This window comes from Pristiophorus japonicus, chromosome 1 (assembly GCF_044704955.1).
Source record: "Pristiophorus japonicus isolate sPriJap1 chromosome 1, sPriJap1.hap1, whole genome shotgun sequence".
Classification (NCBI taxonomy): Eukaryota; Metazoa; Chordata; class Chondrichthyes; family Pristiophoridae; genus Pristiophorus; species Pristiophorus japonicus.
The window spans coordinates 99956675-99979520 of NC_091977.1; the positions used below are offsets into that span (position 1 = coordinate 99956675).

Sequence of the window (22846 nt, forward strand, 5' to 3'; positions counted from 1 at the left end):
ATCCAGGCGATCGAAACTAGTCCAGGAGATCACTCTGGCAGTATTAGATTCCATGATGTACTCACCATCGTGTCTGCGCCAGACAACCAGTCTAATCCTACTTACCAGCTCTAGGTCCATAACCCTGCAGGTTACGGCACTTCAAGTGCACATCCAAGCACCTTTTAAATGTGGTGAGAGTTTCTGCTTCCACCACCCTGCCAGGCAGCGAGTTCCAGACCCCCACAACCCTCTGTGTAAAGAAGCTTCCCCTTAAATCCCCTTTAAACCTTCCACTAACCACCTTAAACCTATGCCCCCTCGTAATTGATCTACATATAGATTGGGCTAACCAAACTGGTAGCAATACGGTGGAGGAGGATTTCCTGGAGTGTATTAGGGATGGTTTTCTAGACCAATATGTCGAGGAACCAACTAGAGAGCAGGCCATCCGAGACTGGGTGATGTGTAATGAGAGAGGATTAATTAGCAATCTTGTGCGAGGCCCCTTGGGGAAGGATGACCATAATATGGTAGAATTCTTCATTAAGATGGAGAGTGACACAGTTAATTCAGAGACGAGGATCCTGAACTTAAAGAAAGATAACTTCGATGGTATGAGACATGAATTGGCTAGGATAGACGAGCGAATGATACTTAAAGGGTTGACGGTGGATAGGCAATGGCAAACATTTAAAGATCACATGGATGAACTTCAACAATTGCACATCCCTGTCCGGCGTAAAAATAAAACGGGGAAGGTGGCTCAACCGTGGCTAACAAGGGAAATTAGGGATAGAGTTAAATCCAAGGAAGAGGCATATAAATTGGCCAGAAAAAGCAGCAAACCTGAGGACTGGGAGAAATTTAGAATTCAGTAGAGGAGGACAAAGGATTTAATTAGGGGGGGGAAATAGAGTATGAGAGTAAGTTTGCAGGGAACATGAAAACTGACTGCAAAAGCTTTTATAGATATGTGAAGAGAAAACAATTAGTGAAGGCAAATGTAGGTCCCTTGCAGTCAGATTCAGGTGAATTTATAATGGGGAACAAAGAAATGGCAGACCAATTGAACAAATGCTTTGGTTCTGTCTTCACTAAGGAAGACACGATAAACCTTCCGGAAATACTAGGGACAGAGGGTCCAGCGAGAAGGAGAAACTGAGGGAAATCCTTATTAGTCAGGAAATTGTGTTGGGGAAATTGATGGGATTCAAAGGCGATAAATCCCCAGGGCCTGATTGTCTGCATCCCAGAGTACTTAAGGAAGCGGCCCTAGAAATAGTGGACGCATTGGTGGTCATTTTCCAACATTCGATAGACTCTGGATCAGTTCCTATGGATTGGAGGGTAGCTGATGTAACCCCACTTTTTAAAAAAGGATGGAGAGAGAAAACGGGGAATTAAAGACCGGTTAGCCTGACATCGGTAGTGGGGAAAATATTGGAATCAATTATTAAAGACGTAATAGCAGCGCATTTGGAAAGCAGTGACAGGATCGGTCCAAGTCAGCATGGATTTTTGAAAGGGAAATCATGCTTGACAAATCTTCTAGAATTTTTTGAGGATGTAACTAGTAAAGTGGACAAGGGAGAACCAGTGGATGTGGTGTATTTGGACTTTCAAAAGGCTTTTGACAAGGTCCCACACAAGAGATTAGTGTGCAAAATTAAAGCACATGGTATTGGGGGTAATGTATTGACGTGGATAGAGAACTGGTTGGCAGACAGGAAGCAAAGAGTAGGAATAAACAGATCCTTTTCAGAATGGCAGGCAGTGACTAGTGGGGTACTGCAAGGTTCAGTGCTGAGACCCCAGCTATTTACAATATACATTAATGATTTAGACGAAGGAATTGAGTGTAATATCTCCAAGTTTGTAGATGACACTAAGTTGGATGGCAGTGCGAGCTGCGAGGAGGATGGTAGGAGGCTGCAAGGGACTTGGACAGGTTAAGTGAATGGGCAAATGCATGGCAGATGCAGTATAATGTGGATAAGTGTGAGGTTATCCACTTTGGTGGCAAAAACAGGGAGGCAGATTATTATCTGAATGGTGACAGATTAGTAAAAGGGAAGGTGCAACGAGACCTGGTGTCATGGTACATCAGTCATTGAAGTTAGGCATGCAGGTACAGCAGGCAGTAAAGAAAGCAAATGGCATGCTGGCCTTCATAGCGAGGGGATTTGATTATAGGAGCACGGAGGTCTTACTGCAGTTGTACAGGGCCTTGGTGAGACCACACCTTGAGTATTGTGTTCAGTTTTGGTCTCCTAATCTGAGGAAGGACATTCTTACTATTGAGGGAGAGCAGCGAAGGTTCACCAGACTGATTCCCGGGTGGCAGGACTGACATATGAAGAAAGACTGGATCGACTAGGCTTATAGTCACTGTAGTTTAGAAGAATGAGAAGGGATCTCATAGAAACATATAAAATTCTGATGGGATTGGACAGGTTAGATGCAGGAAGAATGTTCCCATTGTTGGGGAAGTTAAGAACCTGGGGTCACATTAGAAGGATAAGGGGTAAGCAATTTAGGACCGAGATGAGGAGAAACCTCTTCACTCAGAGAATTGTGAACCTGTGGAATTCTCTACTACAGAAAGTTGTTGAGTCCAGTTCATTAGATATATTCAAAAGGGAGTTAGATGTGGCCCTTACGGCTAAAGGGATCAAGGGGTATGGAGAGAAAGCAGAAATGGGGTACTGAAGTTGCATGATCAGCCATGATCATATTGAATGGTGGTACAGGCTCAAAGGGCCGAATGGCCTACTCCTGCACTTATTTTCTATGTTTCTATGTTTCATGTGCACCAGTAGAAATTCTGTTAGTGACTAACGTGCGGGAGTAGCCTCATAGCTAACAATAGTTAGCAAGAATTTAAATCTCAGCTTTGACTGACACTGGATAAGCTTTGTCAGCCAGAATCTTTACAGTAAATGGAAACTAACACAGCAGTGACATGGACCAGTTTAGGAGGTCGGAGTAATCTATTGAAACTGGCTCCACCTCGCACCCCTCAGAAGCAGGTAGGTCAATTAGTCGTACAGTAGCATTCAGAACATCATGGAGGTACCAGACCTTACAGTTGAAGGGCCACATGGTGACTGTAAGCAAAAGTGGGAGCTTAAAGCGAGAAATAGAGGGCAATAAATGGAGAGGGAGAGAGTATTTCATTATTTACAAAAGTGAAATAAAGAAAAATTATATTGCAGCACTTACTTTAGATTGGGGTCAGTCATCAGAGCAGTTGGTAACATCTTTATGTCCTCGCCACTGACAACTAACATCTTTAGGTTAGTCATCCTGCACAAGACTTTGGACAGGTAGGTCAGCTTGTTCTTCTGAAGGAAAAGGGACTGTAGCTCATTGAGTCTGTGTATAATATGAAAAATACACATTACAAAAAGAACACAATATTAGCCCAAGCTTCCCAATCACAGTAAAGGAGAATACTATCCTGAGTAGCTCAGTATTCTTTACCTAATAGAAGTTTAAAAAAATTATTTGCATCCAAAAGAAAATCTGGATGTTTTTATTTAAAACAATGGCCTAGAAATTCAGGAGTTTACTGCTGGCCATTAATGGTGGTTGCCTTGTTTCCTCCCGCTTCTGGCAGGTCCCATGGCCGTCGCCATTTTGGACAGGTCCGTAGCAGTGCTGATGCCTACAGATATTTAGATTAGGCCGATCATGATGTCAGTGAGTGTGCAACGCTCACTTGACATCCAATCTGCCATTTTCGCTTTCGTCGCTCCACTTACCGGCCCGTGTTAATCATGACCTGCTGACCAAGCATTAGTAGCAGGAAGGAGCCTCCAGCAGCGCTATTTAAAAGGATCATCATCAACACTTTGCAGCATGGTTTTTCAGTTTGATTGGCTCTCTGTCATTTTCTGCGACTCTTGCAGCTTTCTAAGCTCCTGAGGTGACAGGGAGTGTTGGTGCAAGTGGAGAACATCTTCATTGTCATTTAAAAGCTTCTGCTCACGATACTTGTTTACAGTCGTGGGGGCTATACTTTTAGTTCCCCTCGCACTTGAGTATCATCGGGAGATGGAGCCAAGGCAGCAAAGAAGAGACGATGCATGCAGAGGGAGGAGGAGAAGGGCCAGGAGGGCTCTCAACAGGAGGCCTTTCCTGTTGTGTATCTGTAAAGCATGCACTCCCATGTTCCGCCACCAGGGAGCTCATCCCCTGAAGTCCCATGGGATCCCAGCATCCCTTGGGAGCACTGTATGTAAGCCGGCCCCTAAGGCCTGTTCCTCACTCTGGAGTGTTTTATTAAAGACTGAGGTAACTGATATTTTAACCTCCCTGTGTGCAGCCTCATCTGTGTTAGGAACACAATAACTGGTGATGAGTATACGAATCCAATGCAAAGATGCAGCAAACTGTGGGCATCCTGGAGAAGTTCTCGGAGGATGAGGACTGGGAAACCTATGTCGAATGGCTAGACCAGTACTTTGTAGCTAACAAGCTGAATGGAGAAGGAAGCGCTGCAAAAAGGAGAGTGGTCCTCCTCACGGTCTGCGGGGCACCGACCTACAGCCTCATGAAGAATCTTCTGGCTCCGGTGAAACCCACAGATAAGTCGTATGAGGATCTGTGTACACTGGTTCGGGAGCATCTTAACCCGAGGGAGAGTATGCTAATGGCGAGGTATCGGTTCTATACATGCCAGCGATCTGAAGGTCAGGAAGTGGTGAGCTACGTTGCCAAGCTAAGGCGACTTGCAGGATAATGTGAGTTTGATGGTTACCTGGAGCAAATGCTCAGAGACTTTTTTGTACCGGGCATTGGCCATGAGACCATCCTACAAAAACTTTTGACTGCAGAGACACTGACCCTCAGTAAGGCCATTGCGATAGCACAGGCATTTATGTCCACCAGTGATAACACCAAACAAATCTCTCAGCACACAAGTGCTAGCAATGTTCACAAATTAACTGGAACTGTGTTTGCGAGCAGAAATGTACAGGGCAGAACCCATGAGTCTGCAACTGACAGCAGGCCTCAGGTGACCAGATGACTCAGAGTCCGCAACAAAGGATGAATGCAAGGCAATTCACACCTTGTTGGCGTTGTGGAGGCTTCCATTCAGCCTATTCATGCTGCTTCAAAGGGTATGTTTGCAAGAGCTGTGGAACAATGGGGCACTTCCAATGAGCTTGCAAACGAGCTGCAAGCTCTGCAAAACCTGCTAACCACCACATGGCAGAGGAAGATCGGTCCATGATGGATCAAAGCAATTTCGAGCCTCAGAGAGAGGAGGCAGATGCTGAAGTACATGGGGTGCACACATTTTCGACGAAATGTCCACCTATAATGCTAAATGTAAAATTGAATGGCTTACCATGGACCTGGACACTGGTGCTAGCCAATCCATCATGAGTAAAAAGATGTTTGAGAGACTGTGGTGCAACAAGGCACTCAGACCAGCCCTGAGCCCCATCCACACGTAACTGAGAACATACACCAAAGAGCTTATCACTGTCCTGGGCATCGCCATGGTCAAGGTCACCTACGAGGGCACGGTGCACGAACTACCACTGTGGATTGTCCCGGGCGATGGCCCCACACTGCTTAGGAGCTGGCTGGGCAAAATCCACTGAAACTGGGGTGACATCCGAGCGCTATCACATGTTGATGTCATGTACCCAGGTTCTTAACAAATTTCCTTCCCTTTTTGAGCCAGGCATTGGAAACTTTTCCGGGGAGAAGGTGCGGATCCACTTGATCCCAGAGGCACGACCCATTCACCACAAGGCACAAGCGGTAGCTCACATGATGAGGGAGAGAGTGGAAATCGAGCTGGACAGGCTGCAACGCGAGGGCATCATCACCCCAGTGGAATTCAGTGAGTGGGTCAGCCTGATTGTTCCAGTACTCAAAAGTGATGGCACGGTCAGGATTTGCGGCGATTATAAAGTAACTATTAATCATTTCTCTCCACAGGACCAATACCCGCTACCTTAGGCAGATGACCTATTTGCGATGCTGGCAGGAGGCAAGACATTCACCAAGCTCGAGCTGACTTCAGCCTACATGACGCAGGAGCTGGAGCTTTGAAGGGCCTCACCTGCATCAACACGCACAAGGGACTGTTCATCTACAACAGATGCCCGTTTGGAATTCGGTCGGCTGCAGCGATCTTCCAGAGAAACATGGAGAGCCTACTCAAGTCGGTACCACACACGGTAGTCTTTCAGGACAACATATTGGTCACGGGTCGGGACACCGCTGAGCACCTACAAAACCTGGAGGAGGTCCTCCAGCGACTGGATCGCATAGAGCTGTGGCTGAAGAGGTCGAAATGCGTCTTCATGGCAACAGAAGTGGCGTCTTTGGGGAGAAAGATTGCGGCGGACAGCATTCGGCCCACAGACATCAAGACAGAGGCTATCAGGAACGTGCCCAGGCCACAGAACATCACAGAGCTGCAGTCGTTCCTGGGACTCCTCAACTATCTTGGTAACTTCCTACCAGGGTTAAGCACCCTCTTAGAGCTCCGACATGTGTTATTGCGCAAAGGTGAGAACTGGGTATGGGGAAAAAAACAAGTAATTGCTTTTGAGAAAGCCAGAAACATTTTATGCTCCAACAAGCTGCTTGTATTGTATAACCCGTGTAAAAGACTTGTGCTAGCATGTGATGCGTCGTCGTACGGAGTCGGGTGTGTATTACAACACGCTAACGTTGCGGGGAAGTTGCAACCTGTCGCCTCTGCTTCCTGGAGCTCGTCTCAGGCCGAGAGGGCCTACAGCATGATTGAGAAAGAGGCATTAGCATGTGTGTTTGGGGTAAAGAAAATGCATCAGTACCTGTTTGGCCTCAAATTTGAGCTGGAAACCGATCACAGGCCCCTCACATCCCGGTTCGCTGAAAACAAGGGGATAAATACTAATGCCTCAGCCCGCATACAAAGGTGGGCACTCGCACTATCAGCGTATAACTATACCATCCGCCACAGGCCAGGCATCGAGAACTGTGTAGGTGCTCTCTGTCGGCTACCATTGCCCACCACGGGGGTGGAAATGGCGCAGCCTGCAAATTTGTTGATAGTGGCGCAGCCCGCAGACTTGTTGATGGTCATAGAAGCATTTGAAAATGATAAACCATCTGTCACGGCCCGCCAGATTAGGACTTGGACCAGCCAAGATCCTCTGCTGTCCCTCGTAAAAAACTGTGTACTGCATCGGAGCTGGGCCAGCATCCCCGTTGAAATGCAAGAGCCAATCAAGCCGTTCCAGCGGTGAAAGGACGAGCTGTCCATTCAGGCAGACTGCCTGTTGTGGGGTAACCGCGTAGTGCTACCCAAAAAGGGCAGGGAGATGTTCATCTCGGATCTCCACAGCACACACCCGGGTATAGTAATGATGAAAGTGATAGCCAGATCCCACGTGTGGTGGCCCGGTATGGACTCTGACTTCGAGTCCTGTGTACGGCAATGCAGCGAATATGCTCAGTTGAGCAACGCGCCCAGAGAGGCACCACTAAATTTTTGGTCCTGTCCCTCCAGACCATAGTCAAGGATCCATGTCGACTATACGGGCCTGTTTCTCGGTAAAATGTTCCTGGTGGTGGTGAATGCTTTTTCAAAATGGATTGAATGTGAAATAATGTCGGGAAGCACCGCCACCGCCACCAGTGAACGCCTGAGGGCCATGTTTGCCACCCACGGCCTGCCTGACATACTGATCAGTGACAACGGGCCATGTTTCACCAGTGCCGAATTTAAAGAATTCATGACCCGCAATGGGATCAAACATGTCACCTCGGCCCCGTTTAAACCAGCAGGCCGAGCGGGCAGTACAAACCATCAAACAGAGCCTTAAACAAGTCACAGAAGGCTCACTCCAAACCCGCCTGTCCCGAGTACTGCTCAGCTACCACATGAGACCCCACTCGCTGACGGGGGTGCCCCTGGCTGAGCTACTCATGAAAAGGACACTTAAAACCAGACTCTCGCTGGTTCACCCCAACTTGCACGATCAGGTAGAGAGCAGGCGGCAGCAACAAACTGTAAACGATGGTCGCGCCACTGTGTCATGGGAAATTGATCTGAATGACCCTGTGTATATGCTAAACTATGAACATGGTCCCAAGTGGATCGCGGGCACAGTGATAGCTAAAGAAGGGAATAGGGTGTTTGTAGTCAAACTAGACAATGGACAAATTTGCAGAAAGCACCTGGGCCAAACGAGGCTGCGGTTCACAGACTGCCCAGAACAACCCACAGCAGACACCACCTTTTTCGAGCCCACAACACACACCCAAAGGATCAACGACACCACGCCGGACCAGGAAATCGAACCCATCACGCCCAACAGCCCAGCAAGGCCAGGCTCACCCAGCAGCCCTGCAGGGCCAACAACACGCCAGCCCAGCGAGGGCACAGCCAACACACCAGAACAGACATTTGTACCGAGGCGTTCCACCAGGGAAAGAGAGGCTCCCGACCGCCTCACCTTGTAAATAGTTTTCACTTTGACTTTGTGGGGGGGGAGAGGGAGTGATATTGTGTATCTGTAAAGCATGCACTCCCATGTTCTGCCACCAGGGAGCTCATCCGCTGAAGTCCCAAGGGATCCCAGCATCCCTCGGGAGCACTGTATATAAGCCGGCCCCTAAGGCCTGTTACTCACTCTGGAGTGTCTTATTAAAGACTGAAGTCACTGTTACTTTAACCTCCCTGTGTGCAGTCTCATCTGTGTTAGGAATACAATATTACCCATCTAGGGTCTTCTGAGATCACTTTTCCTATCTCCACTTAAGTGAGGAGCATGTATTAGGAGGCTCCACTTCACCAAGGAGGTGGTCACAGAATTTTGCCACCTCCTGCAACCAGACCTGCAGCCTGAGAGCAGGGCGATAATGGTGCTGCCAGTGGCCCTCGAGGTCACTGTGGCCATCAATTTTTTCACCACCAGATCCTTCCAGTCTGCAGCAGGAGACATAGCTAATATCTCCTAGTTGACCGGGAGGTCACAGAGGCTCTCTGCAAAAATAAAGAAAAACTTACATTTATAAAGTGCGTTTCACGACCACCAGATGACTCGAAGTGCTTTACAATCAATGAAGTACTTTTGGAGCATAGTCACTGTTGTAATGTGGGAAATGCAGCAGCCAATTTGCGCTCAGCGAGCTCCCACACATAGCAATGTGATAACAACCAGATAATCTGTTTTTGTTATGTTTTTTGAGGGATAAATATTGGCCAGGGCACCAGATAACTCCCCTGCTCTTCTTTGAAATAGTGCCATGGGATCTTTTACGTCCACCTGGGAGGGCAAACAGGGCCACGGTTTAACGTCTCATCCGAAAGAAGGCACCACTGACAGTGCAGCACTCCCTCAGCACTGCACTGCAGTGTCAGCCTAGAATTATGTGCTCAAGTACCTGGAGTGGGACTTGAACCCACAACCTTCTGACTCAGAGGTGAGTGTGCTACCCACTGAGCCACAGCTGAAGGAGAAGCGCACATGTGGTTTTTTTTAATGAGCGTAGGCTTCCCAGTGGTGCAGAGCGCCATCAACTGCACCCACATGGCTTTGTGGGCACTGCATACCAATCCTGAGATGTTCTGCATACTGCAAAGTCGACCACTCACTTAATGTGCAGATGTTGTGTGACCATGCCCAGTGCATCCTTGTGGTCAATGCCTACTATCCTGGCAGCAGTCACGGTGCCTTCATCCTGAGTCAGTCCAGTGTCCCAGCAATCTTCCAGCCACCATGATTCATGAGACTGCATGAGAGCAGTCTAAGCTTCCACCGCACCACTGAGACATTGGGTTGCTTCCGTCTGTGCTGAAATGGAAGCAGTTACATCGCCCATCACAAGCAGCATCATGGCTGGGTTGACTAGGTCTCTCCTGAAGTTGTCCATCATTTCTATCCTGGAAATCATGGGCTCAAAGCTCTGTGCAAAGCCCGTCCAATGGGGGAGTCGGAGTCCTCCATGCTCCTTGACATTACCAAGAGGTTTTTGGCAAGCTTGCTATTGCTCCTAGCATTTCGGTGTGCATAGCCATCACTCTTCTTCTGAAGGCTGCCCCATCGAGGTCATCATCTGAGTCATGTACAGCAGAACACATGTGTGAACTCGCCCTCGGGGAGCTGGTCCTAAAACTATCTTTTTCCCCTGGCCTTGCATGCACCCCATTCATGCCCGGTGCCTCACCATGTGCAGATCCTGCCTCTATACTACCCTCTACATTCCGCACAGTCTCAGTTCCTGAGCTGGTGTCTGTAAGTGGCAGATGTAATGATGGTGTCTCTTCTGCTTCTCCTTCACTCTCCTCCACAGCATGAGGGACAGGCTGGCCTGCTGGCAGTTATTGGATATCTGAAAGCAGGAAGACATAAAAATCGGGTTGTGGTGCGTTGAGTCGGGGAAATAGCAAGATATCCAATAATATACCATCAGCAGCTTGTAAGTGAGAATGAGGGGGATGAGGGGGAAGTGGGATGTGAGCATAAGTGTTTGAAATGAACATATCATCGTTATCAGCAAGGGCTTCCACCTCTCCCATTGCCATGGCCTGAGTCACTGCCCTCCAATGATGTTGAGCACAGACTCCTCCAGGTGGCTGAGGGTCTGTACAGTGGCTACATACTGTCTGCTGTTGTTCCCAACGGTTATGAGCAACTTTGGCGTGCAAGAAAAATGGAAGTGCGTCAGTGAGTGTAGTGCAATGTGCTTTGGTGATGTGCCTGCCATACTTGCATAGCTGTCAGTGTGTGCAAGATGTGAAGTGTGGGTGTGAGTGTTGCAGCAGTGGTAAGGTTGTGAGGGTGAAGTGAAGCTGTGATTGTGAGGTTTCAGTGGTGATAGGTAGAGATTGTTGGTAGGTGAGTGATGGGCAGTGTGTGAGGTTTGTAGTGCAGATGATGGGATATGGCATTTGTTGAAGCCTTCACTCACCATGACCAGCTGTGTGAAGTCATTAAACTTATTTTAGCATTGGATCCATGTCCTTGGAACAAGACTAGTGATGGTGATGGAGTTAGCTAACTCCTGCCAGAGCCTTCTACTGATAATCTTCAATGGCTTCCTGCCACCCTGTGGGAACAGTGCATTCCGCCTTCTTTAATTGCCACTACCATGGCCTCGAGCGCAGTATCTGAAATCCTTCGTGCTTTCTCTCTAGGTTGTTCTGTTAGGGCTTCAGCAATGATGTGCTTCTGCAACAAAGCACCTCCCTTTAAGTAGTACAGAGTGCCTAAGCCAAATATTACTGGCCATTAGACTGCACCCGATATAGGCCCATCTGTTGGGCACTAAGCCAAGGTGTGATGCTTGCAGCAGTGGCAAGTGTGTGAGGTGGTGAGGTTTGAGTCGTGATTGATAGAGTTGGTAGGTGAGTGATGGGGATGTGATACATTGAGCACAGGCTGATGGTGTAGATGGTGAGAGACGGCTTTTAAAGATGCATTCACTGACCTTGGCCACTCGTGAGAGGTCATTGAACTTCTTTTGGAGCTGGATCCAGGACCTCGGGACAAGACAACTGGCAGTGACAACTTCGGCTTTCTGCTCCCACTGTCTTCTGACTGTGTGTCTAGAGGTCCTCCTGGTCCCCAGCGAGAAGACGACATATCTCCTCCTTTCTACCCCCTGCGATAAGACTTCAAATGCTGCATACGAGAAACTTGGTGCTCTTTCTCTGCCATTCTTTACATACAGTATCCTTTTCAAGCAGTTCCAGCAGCTGTTGAATGCAGAATGCACCTCACCATTAAGAGGTGAAAACTGTGTTTAAGATGTGGATAGTCGCTTTAACTAGAGCTAGCCTCACACAAACTTCAGCCCCCTGCTGACTCCCAGCCACTCAGCAGTGCACTCAGCGCTGGGCTGAATGCAGCAATCATGGTCATTAGCAAGCACCACAAAGGTCACATGCTGCCTGCATTACATTGAACGGGTGAGGGCATGCATCGTAATCCCCATGCCCGTTCTCATGCCTAATCGAATTTTTAGCCCCAGGTGTTGCACAACTCTCTTTTCATGTTCACCTGTCTAGATCCTGAGGCAGGTCCTTCAGTTTATTGCTGCTAATGTCGAGGCTCTTGAGGTTTGACATCCGAAGCACACAGATAGGCATGCTCTGAAACTGGTTTGAGGATAGATCTAAGTAGCTGAGTTTTTGCAGATCACGTAGCTGAAACAGAAACAAAATACAAATGATTTTGGTTGCACTGCACTACAAACATGGCAGAAGCCTTCTACCGATGTGTGGATTAAATTATTCTAATCGCTGAATAGATCATTAGTCTTTTTATATTAATTTAGCTTTTGTGCTCTTTTTTTCTTTAAACCTGACAGTAAAAAGTAAATCTGAGACCTATCCCCTTACTCTCCCCTACACAGAGCAGCATCAATACAGGAAATGATAAAGATGTACAACCGGAATGGGAACCACACACCAATCATCGAGACTGGGAAGTCACTTAAAATGTTAGCCTCTGATAGGGCTTGAATCTGAAACCACAGTTAGACCCACCAGCTTTTCTGCATTGATCAGAAGTCTCCTTGAATGTTTATCTCTGAATGCAATTTTCCACATTCAGCCATGACCATTTTTTTCTCCTTATTCCATAGACATATTTATATATTGGGCATTCCCGGGACATTTACGTCATTAGGCCTGGCCATTCCTCTGGGTCTGAAGAAGCTTCCTATTCAATTGTTTTAACAAAACGATGGCAATGCTGGCTGCAGCTGTGCTGCTTATTGTATTGTGGCCAGTGTCACCACTAACAGCGTCATGGTAGCACAAGCTAGACAACTTTGTTAAATTATGCTTTTGGTACCATCCCAACCCATTTTTATTAGGCAAGGGCATCAAGGGTCATGGAGCAACGGTGGGTAAATGGTGTTGATGTACACATCAGCCATGAACTAATTGAATGGTGGAGCAGGCTCGAGGAGCTCAATGGCCTACTGAATCTTTCCAACATGAATCTTTGCACCACCACCCCCCCCCCCACAATGTTCTCCCCTCCTCTTCCTCAGGTGCTAAATTCTTCTTGTAATGCAGTTCCACAGGTGCTGGCAGCCCTCTGGTGCCTTACCCAAATGCTCATTCCTCACATGTGAGTCAAGGTAGGGAGTGCCAGCAGGAAATTGAACTGTGGGCATCATAACTAAGCCTGGTCCTGTTCTCGCCTGATGTCCACACGTGCGAATGTTGCAGCTGGGAAACTGGATAGTGATCAGGAGCAGGAACCCTTTTGGAATTTTCCATTTCCTAGTCCAAGTGTACCATCCCTGCTGAGAGGCCAGTTCAGCAGGAACTGAGGAGGTCTGCGTAATGCTCCACAAGGCCATGCTTTTGTCCCTCAGCCATCAAGGAAGCAAGCACTTTCATTTACAAACATACAATTACAAAGATGACAGGTGGGAAAAGACTAGCTGGTCCAGTTGTTGTCAGAATCAAGTATGTATTGTCCTTACACAATACCACAAATCCATACGAGGCACATTCTATGGACAAGGTCACTCCATGACCTGAACCTTTATTCACAGGACCAAGAAGTGATGACCCTGCGTGGGACCTCCCTTTATATACCTGGATGACCAGGTGAGGAGTGTCTCCCACAAGTTCACCCCCTGTGGTCAAGGTGTGCATTTCTTACTTATATACAGTATTGCAGTGTTGTTTCATAAAGGTTACATACATGACATCACCACCCCCTCAACATCTTATTGGGATTATAGATTAAGTCTCTCGGGTGGTCTGCGCTCACTCGTGGAGCGCCGCAGTTGGGACTCTGGTTGTTGAGCCTTGGTATGCGTGTCTGTCACCTGTGGTGATTCCGACCTGTCCGGGCTGACCGCAGGGACTGTGCATGCTGCTGAATGTTCTTGTTGCTCGTTCACTGGCGGTGGTGTGAATACCATCTCATGATCTTCCTCAGGTTCCTCAGTGTCCATGCTGAACCTTTTTTTTTTACTTGGTCCAGATGCTTGTGGCATATCTGCCCATTGTTAAGTTTAACCACTATGACCCTATTCCCTTCTTTGTCTATTACAGTACTCTCAAGCCATTTGGGCCCCAAAGCGTGATTGAGAACAAATACGGGGTCATCAATTTCTATACATCTCCCCCTTGAATTTCGGTCATGGTACTCGTTTTGGGACTGGCGCTTGCCCTCAACAATGTCAAACAGGACAGGATGAATGAGGGACAGCCGAGTTTTGAGTGTTCGTTTCATGAGTAGTTCCACAGGCTGGACCCCCGTGAGCGAGAGCAGTCGGGACCTATAGGCCAGCAGGAGGCGCGATAGGCAGCATTGAAGGGAGGGTCCTTGAATCCGGAGCATGCCTTCTTTTATGATTTGGACCGCACGTTCCACCTGGTCATTGGAGGTCGACTTGAACGGTGCTGTCCTGACATGGTTAATGCCATTACCCGACATGAACTCCCGGATTTCGTAGCTTGTGAAACATGGGCCATTATCGCTAACAAGAATGTCCGGCAAGCCGTGGGTCGCAAAGACTGCAGCAACCCTCCTGCCCAGAAACTCGACCTCGAGAGCCAAAATCACACACTTCTTGAGTCGCAAGCCTACCCGGTCCAGTCGGCGTAGCACCTCCTCTAGGTTGTGGAGTGTTCCTCGGTGTCATGACCGGTGATGAGGATGTCGTTCTGAAATATGATCGTTCCGGGAATGGATTTGAAAAATCGCGGCCGCTGACCGAATGCCAAACGGACACCTGTTGTAAACAAACAGTCCCTTGTGCGTGGTGATGGTGGTCAGTAGTTTAGATTCGTCGGCCAGTTCTTGGGTCATGTAGGCTGAAGTGAGGTCCAACTTGGTGAACAGCTTGCCGCCTGCCAGCGTGGCAAAAAGGTCCTCCGCTCTCGGGAGTGGGTATTAGTCTTGTAGGGACACCCGGTTAATAGTGACCTTGTAGTCGCCACAGATCCTGACCGAGCCATCCGCTTTTAGGATGGGAACGATGGGGCGCGCCCAGTCGCTGAATTCAATGGGCGAGATGATGCCCTCTCTCAGCAACCGGTCCAACTCGCTCTCAATTTTCTCCCGCATCACATACGGCACAGCTCTGGCTTTGTGGTGCACTGGTCTGGCATCCGGGGTGATGCGTATCACTACTTTGGTACCTTTGAACGTCCCGACGCCAGGTTGAAATAGTGAGTCAAATTGCTGTAGGACCTGTGAGCATGAACTTCGCTCCACAGATGACATGGCTTGCATATCCCCCCATTTCCAGTTAATCTCAGCTAACCAGCTTCTCCCCAACAATATGGGATCATTGCCTGGGACAATCCAGAGCGGCAGCCGGTTCACCGATCCATTGTGTGTTACCGCCAACATTGCACTGCCCAGCACTAGAATGATTTCTTTGGTGTACGTCCGTAATTGCGTCTCAATGCATTCTAGTTTGGGTCTGCTGGCTTTGAATGGCCACAGCTTTTCGAATTGTTGAACACTCATGAGTGACTGGCTGGCCCCCATGTCCAGCTCCATGCATACAGGGATGCCATTTAATAGGACTTTCATTATCATAGGTGGCATTTTGGTGCATGAGCTGTGAATGTTTGCCACATGAACCTGCTGAACTTCAGCGTCCACTGATTTGCCCCAAGCGTCCTCCTGCCTCGCAGACCCCTCATCTGGTTCATCCGCCTCGTGTATTAGCCTGGTTACAGACTTTCTGCACATTCTGGCTAAATGGCCACTGAGGTTACAATTTCTGCAGATGAACTGTTGAAACCTACAAGTCCTGGCAACATGTCTGCCCCCACACCTCCAGCATGAACTGAGATTCCCATTGTTGTGAACAAAAGAGCTGTTACAAGGCATTCCTTGCTGATTGTCCCTTTGACTGCTCTTGAGCACCCTGTTAGTGGGTGTCAATGGCCCCATCCCGGGCCGCATTGTCCAATGGGGGGGGCGTAAATGTCTGTTCAGCCTGCCATTGTCTCTGTTGGAAACTTACTCTTGGGTCTATTGCTGCCTGGAGTGTGTCGAACTGCCCTTGCCTGCCTGCGGGGCTCTATGGCGCGTTTATGATATTGACTCCCTGATCCATCGCCACGTTGGAGGCAGAATTGCGCGCGTATATTATCTTGGTTTCCTCCTCCCCCGCCATAAAAGTCTGAACCATCAACGCCGCCGCTTCCAAGGTCAAGTCCTTGGTCTCAATTAGCTTTCTGAAAATCCCAGCCTCACCGATGCCCTCAATAGAGAAATCCCTTAGCATCTCCCCCCTGCAGGCTTCTGTGAACTTAGTGGCTGGCCAAGCGCTGGAGGTCCGCAACGAAATCCGGTATGCTCTGTCCTTCCTGACGTCGGTGTGTATAGAATCTGTGTCGGGCCATGTGTACGCTGCTCGCCAGTTTGAGGTGCTCACCGATTAGTTTGCTGAGCTCTTCAAAGGTTTTGTCCGCCGGCTTCTCGGGTGCTAGCAGGTCTTTCATGAGTGCGTAAGTCTTAGTTCAGCAGATGAGCCCTTCGCTTGTCGGCCGCTTCGTCTCCCAGCCAGTCCTTCGTGACAAAACTCTGCTGGAGCCTCTCAATGAAATCGTCCCAGTCCTCCCCAACACAGTACTGTTCATCTGTACTGCCGGTGGCCATTCTCGTGGGTCGTTGATTCCCGTTTCTCGTCGCCACTGTAAAGTCCTTACACAATACCATAAATCCACACGAGGCACATTCTATGGACAAGGTCACTTCATGACCTTTATTCACAGGACCAAGAAGTGATGACCCTGCGTGGGACCTCCCTTTATCTACCTGGATGACCAGGTGAGGAGTGTCTCTCACAAGTTCACCCCCTGTGATCAAGGTGTGCATTTCTTACATATATACAGTATTGCAGTGTTGTTATATAAAGGTTACATACATGACAAAGCACACCTAAGTAAAGTGTAATATTGGTTAGAATATGTTATAATTCCAATATTCCTTTGACTCTGACTTAAATAGATAGGCTGGATGCACCACAGGACAAAGAAGCCATCTGCATAGCTCCAGTGGACATTTGTTTGAAAGGTGAATCTTGACATCTTACTTGCACCTTATTTAGATATTGGATAGTTCCATACAAAGGTAAAACCCTTTTCATCTCCAACAAAATCTAGTAAACACTGTACACCCAGCACTTGTTCATTTATATCACTTGAATGTTGACTTTACCTGCATCAGTGTTTCAGTACTTTCTACCTTCTGTTTTCTATTTGAATCCTTCAGAACAGAGCTATTGATTTTGTAATGAAATATTGTTTTGAGGAAATATAAAATATCACATTCAGAATACAAAGTAAACACAACTGATGTTTTATCAACAGTTGAAGTTTCAGTTGAATAAAGGTGGTGCTTTGCATCCTTTTTCAATTAGAGTGTTTGATTTATGGGCGTGCTTTTACTTAAAATAATTTATTCCTCTTTGCCTTTGTTACTTTTACTGATGTGGGTATTATTGGCTATAATGTGTAATTCCTGTGTTGTATTGAGTCTTAAATGAACTATACCAACTGTACTTCAAAACAATCAAAATTCAAACTTATACAATGATAATATTTTATGCTAGCCCTAATTCTGAAGCTGACTTTTATATCTGGGTTTTTCTGGACATCTGAACCTAGATTCTCAGATTGCGTTCGGCCAATTTACAAATGGAAATCAGGTGAACCTGGCCAGAAAATTGGGTGGAGTTCAGTAAAGCCAGCTCTCCACTCATTACATTGTATGCCAATATCTACCATGTAAAACATGGGGCGTTGCATTAAAAATATATAAATTACTCCCCCAAGGTCCTGGCCACAATTTTGTGGTGGTTGTTTTGTGCAAGACACTTGCTCATAATTGCACCTTGTTAAATGGGCTTCCAAGGTTGCTAATAATGGAATATTGAAATTCATTTAAAGGGAATAGTAATGTTAACATAAGTGTCCTTCAACCATTTCTTGACCACTGTTATCTTCATTTTTTTTCTGCCGGCACTTCAAATCTCATGAACTTTTGCACCAATTGTTATGCTGCGTCTTGTTTTGCCAACAATACCTTATTGCCACTAACAGGTTCCCAGATGAGAATCCTCTGACTTTTTTCAGGAATAGGACGACCAACAGGAGATGGTAGACTACACCAGAAGAGTCCTATGACTATCTGATGGTACCCACACAGACAGAGATGCATATATCTCATTTTGGCACTCCAAGTGCCAATGGAAGCTCCTCTTCCCAAAGTTGGGATGGCACAAATATGATGTATTAATGCTTGATTAACTGCAATGCCACAGAAGCATGACAATCACCGCAAACTGTCAGTGGTACTATGTGAAAGAAGGCACACTAGGGTTATCAATGGCCAACAGAACCTGATTGGCTGTACCCGCGATGCCACCAACTACTGTACAGACAACAACCATTGGGAACTATCTTCACAGATTCTGCCCTAAAGTGATGCCAGTCTGTGCCTAGTGTTTAGCACCCCAGTGTTTCCCTTTAATGAAACTGTATGGCTTGTGTTCCAGATCCTAGTCTATTACTCCTTCTAGGTGCTCCCCTTATGGCTGGTGTCAGAGAGATGGCTGTGTGTTGTATCTCAGTTGAAGTCTCTTGGGGATGAAGTGGCTCTCAGCTCTTTTTGCTAGTTATTAGATGACTCAGCTACTGGCTCTGCAGTGTCTTGCACACTTCCTGCCACATCTGCAGTCATTAAAAGGGGAGGGGGTGATATAAGGGTCCAAATATATTGTTGGTCTGCTCCATCCTTGCCCCAGTTACACGGCACTGCCTCATAATGCTTACTGATCCACGTGACAGCAGAGTAGATGGCACCAATGTGATCTGTGAAGCCCTCAGTAATGGGTCTCTCCATGTGATATTTGAGCATGTGGAAACCAGCGGAGAGAGTCTAGGACCGGTGTGAACATTGATGAGAAATGCTATGACTGGCATTAAGGACTCTAGCTGTGGGAGCTCTGTTACAAATAACTGTGGACTTGCCAAATGCTCCATGGTGGTCTGCAGTTCTGAAAATCCATCCCATTACCACTGCACAGATGTGGATATTGGTCTCCTACACACTAGCCTCCAGCAGCTGCAGGTTTTCAGCAGAGTCTTCAATGATTCTATAAATGTCCTATGCTCAGAAAGTGTCTTCTTTTAAGAGCATGCCTTGTAAAGCCTGGATCCCAGGGATCAACAGCCAAGGATGATTGTGAGTTGGCCTTCGAAAGCAGGGTCTCTTTCCTCTTTCAGCACGACCACCTGTTCCTGCTCAGATGTACTCTGTGCATCACTTGGTGCACCCACCTCTACCTCACTTTAAGTTCTCCAAGGTGGATGCATCGTAACTGGTGCTTACGAGGGTAGGACTGAGTGATACTGGATGCTGTGAGGTGCTGGCCAAGTGTAGGGCCACTCGGCCCTGGCACACCAGAGAAAGGGAACAATGCTGTCACCATGACAATCTATAAAATAAATGTTGAGCAGAATAAATCTGCATTACAGCATGCATGGAAAAGAGGTGGAGACAGGCTTGAAGCTGCAGACTTCCATTACTTCATGGCTGTGCCAGGCCTTTGCCACACAGTGGCTGCAAGTGCCCTTGTAGCAGATAGCACTACTTTAGCTCTCCGAAGACCAGGACCCAGTGAGTGCCAGCCAAGTGTTTTATAGCCTGACATATGATTAGTGGCATCTTAGCAGGTTATGCAGGCATATACTTTTGTTTATGAAGTGTCAGTGAAAGCATGACATGCCAGGGTGTACTTGTGTCTTCACCACTTTGGTGCAAAGTTCTCTCTAATTTTTTTTGGGGTGCAGCCGCGCAGCTTTACGGGAACATTACTTAGGTGGTCATCTGGTGGAGCAGATTGCCTGCCCATTGTAGAATCCACTTGATTTTCATTCCTTTGAAATCAATGGAAATTAAAAACATGCGTTTTTTATAATGGGCGTGAGATATGCCCTCTCGATTCACCTCTCAACTGGTAAAGGCGAAGGTTACCCCCATTGTTTTTAAGAATGTGATTAACACTGAACGCATGAATGTCAGAAAATTACTTGCTTGACAACCCAGTCCATATTTAATACTAAAATGGTGCTTGTTTCCGGTGGGAGCTTTCTGTGCACACACTGAAGCCCACTGGAATTTGGATCTCTGCCCTTTTTCTGATTCGTTACATTGTGTAATGGGTGCACTAAGGACGCAACAGTCTTAAACACTGACTCCATATAGTTTTAAATGTTGTATCTAGTTGTGAATTTTCTCCAAAGTGGCAAACATTTTAAAAGTGTGATCTATGCAGTTAGTCCAAGGCTGTTTTTGGAACTAATACAGAACTGCCCTCTGCAGGTAACTAATGCCAGTCACATGCTGTTACACTCAGATCTTCAATGAAACGTAGTTCTGATTGAATAACAACAACTTGCATTTATATAACGCATGTGTCATATATCTTACATTATTATATATAACTGTATCCTAACATGCTATACATGACTGTAATAAGATATGACCTGTAACCACCAGCATACCTTACCACCCGGGGTGCACTTGCAAGAGACAGGTATATAAGGGCAGGTCTCAGGCAAGTGCAGCATTACAGAGCTGTGAAATAAAGGTGCAGGTCCAAAGTGACCTTGACTTCATTACATGCCTCGTGTGAATCTGCACTGAGGGGACAGGACTTTACAGTGGCGACGGGTTACGGGATTACAGAATCCACAGAATGGCAAACAACGGATCAGATGAAAAGTACAATGCGGAAGACAATTGGGAGGACTTTATAGAAAGGCTCCAGCAAAGCTTTGTAACCAAAGACTGGTTAGGCAACGATAAGGCAGACAAGAGAAGAACCCATCTCTTGACCATCTGTGGCTCGAAAACATACGCTTCAATGGCACCCGAGAAACCAGCAAGCAAGTCGTTTGAAGAATTGAGCACACTGGTAAGAGACCACCTGAAGCCAGCGAGCAGCCTACACATGGCCAGACACAGGTTCTACAACTACAGATGCTGTGTGGGCCAGAGCATACCCGACTTCGTGGCGGAACTTCGGAGGTTGGCTAGTTTATGTGAGTTCTCCGATGAACTGAGAGAAATTCTGAGAGACTTTTTCATTGAAGGCATATTCCGAAAGCTCATAGAGACCAAGAACCTGACCTTAGAGGCAGCAGCACTGGTTGCACAGACATTCTTGGTAGGGGAAGAAGAAACGAGATTGATTTACAATGCAGGTACGACAACTAACGAAATATTGGAACAAGAAGTTCACAGCACTAAACAAGCTGCTACCCCCATACACAGACAAAACCGGGAGAACAGGTTCTCAACAGCAGGCAGAAGCCATCAAGGGCTACAGGAACGGCCGTTCACACCTCATCAACCCACAATGCGAGCAATCAACTACAAACAGAGAAGCTCAAGAGAGATCAGCCAGACGCAGCTCATTCTTTGGAAACTCGTTGAACAATGGAACAGGTCTGTGCTGGAGGTGTGGGGGTGGGCACTCGGCAAGGGGATGTCGATTTCAGCAGGCTGTTTGCAGAAATTGTGAATATACAGGGCATTTGGCCCGCATGTGCAAAATAACAGCAGCTCGGCTGGTATACGAATCGGATGGGTCGGAAAGCGGATCAGAAGATGGTGGGGACAGTACCCGGGACACCGGTGTACAGCGGGTCAACACAATCAATAGCCGCTGCTCCTACAACAGGACGCCTCCTATAATGATGAGGGTCCTACTCAACGGGATATCTGTCAACATGGAGCTGGATACGGGAGCGAGTCAATCTCTCAAGGGCGCTCAACAATTTGAACAACTGTGGCCGCATAAAAGAGACAGACCAAAACTCACAAGGGTCGACACCACACTAAGGACCTACACCAAAGAAATGGTACCAGTCCTCGGCAGCGCCATGCTCTCTGTCACACACAAAGGGACAGTGAACCAACTTCCCTTGTGGATTGTCCCCGGAGACCCCCCAGCACTGCTGGGGAGAAGCTGGCTGGCAAAACTAAACTGGAAATGGGATGATGTCCATGCCATGTCATTAGCGGAATGGACCTCCTGCTCAACAGTTATAAAGCGATTTGAACATCTCTTTCAGCTAGGTGTGAGCAATTTCAAAGGGGCCAAAGTCAAAATCTACATCACACAGGATGCTAGACTGGTCCATCACAAGGCCAGAGCTATACCCTGTGTGATGAGGGAAAAGATTGAACACGAACTAGACAGGCTTCTGCGGGAAGGCATAAAATCACCTGTGGAATTTAAGGACTGGGCAAGTCCCATCGTCCCAGTCATGAAGCCTGATGGATCCGTACGAATCTATGGGGACTACAAATTTACCATAAACAAAGTCTCCCTACAGGACCAGTACCCGCTGCCCAGAGCGGAGGACTTATTTGCCACATTGGCTGGAGGTAAACTTTTCTCAAAATTAGACCTCACATCTGCGTATATGACGCAAGAATTGACCGAGGAATCCAAGCTACTCACCACCATCAACACACATTGAGGCCTTTTCATGTACAATCGATGCCCATTCGGCATCAGGTTGGCAGCTGCCATATTCCAGCGCAACATGGAGAGTCTGCTCAAGTCCATCCCGGGCACGGTTGTATTTCAAGACGACATACTTATCACGGGCAGGGACACCGACTCCCATCTCCGTAATTTGGAGGAAGTACTAAAGCGGTTGGATCGGGTAGGCCTACGAGTCAAGAAATCCAAGTGCCAGTTTCTCGGACCCGAGGTTAAATTTTTGGGCAGAAGGATTGCCACTGATGGAATCCGCCCAACAGAGTCCAAAACAGAAGCAATTCGCCTGGCACCCAGGCCCCAGAATGTCTCATAACTGCGCGCCTTTCTCGGG

General features: G+C 47.4%; 1 protein-coding gene across 3 annotated transcripts in view; it reads right to left on the reverse strand.

The window, feature by feature from the left end:
- The window catches only part of lrrc2 (leucine rich repeat containing 2), a 136533-nt gene that overhangs the window by 51716 nt on the left and 61971 nt on the right, over positions 1 to 22846 (reverse strand). For all 3 annotated transcript variants that reach the window (XR_011593421.1, XM_070881947.1, XM_070881946.1), the window contains 2 exons: positions 12003 to 12148; positions 3205 to 3357 (listed from right to left, as the gene is read on the reverse strand). Coding sequence is in view for 2 of the 3 variants with exons in the window: in XM_070881947.1 (XP_070738048.1) it covers positions 3205 to 3357; positions 12003 to 12148 (299 nt within the window). In the remaining variant the exon portion in view is untranslated. The remainder of the gene's footprint in view (positions 1 to 3204; positions 3358 to 12002; positions 12149 to 22846) is intronic.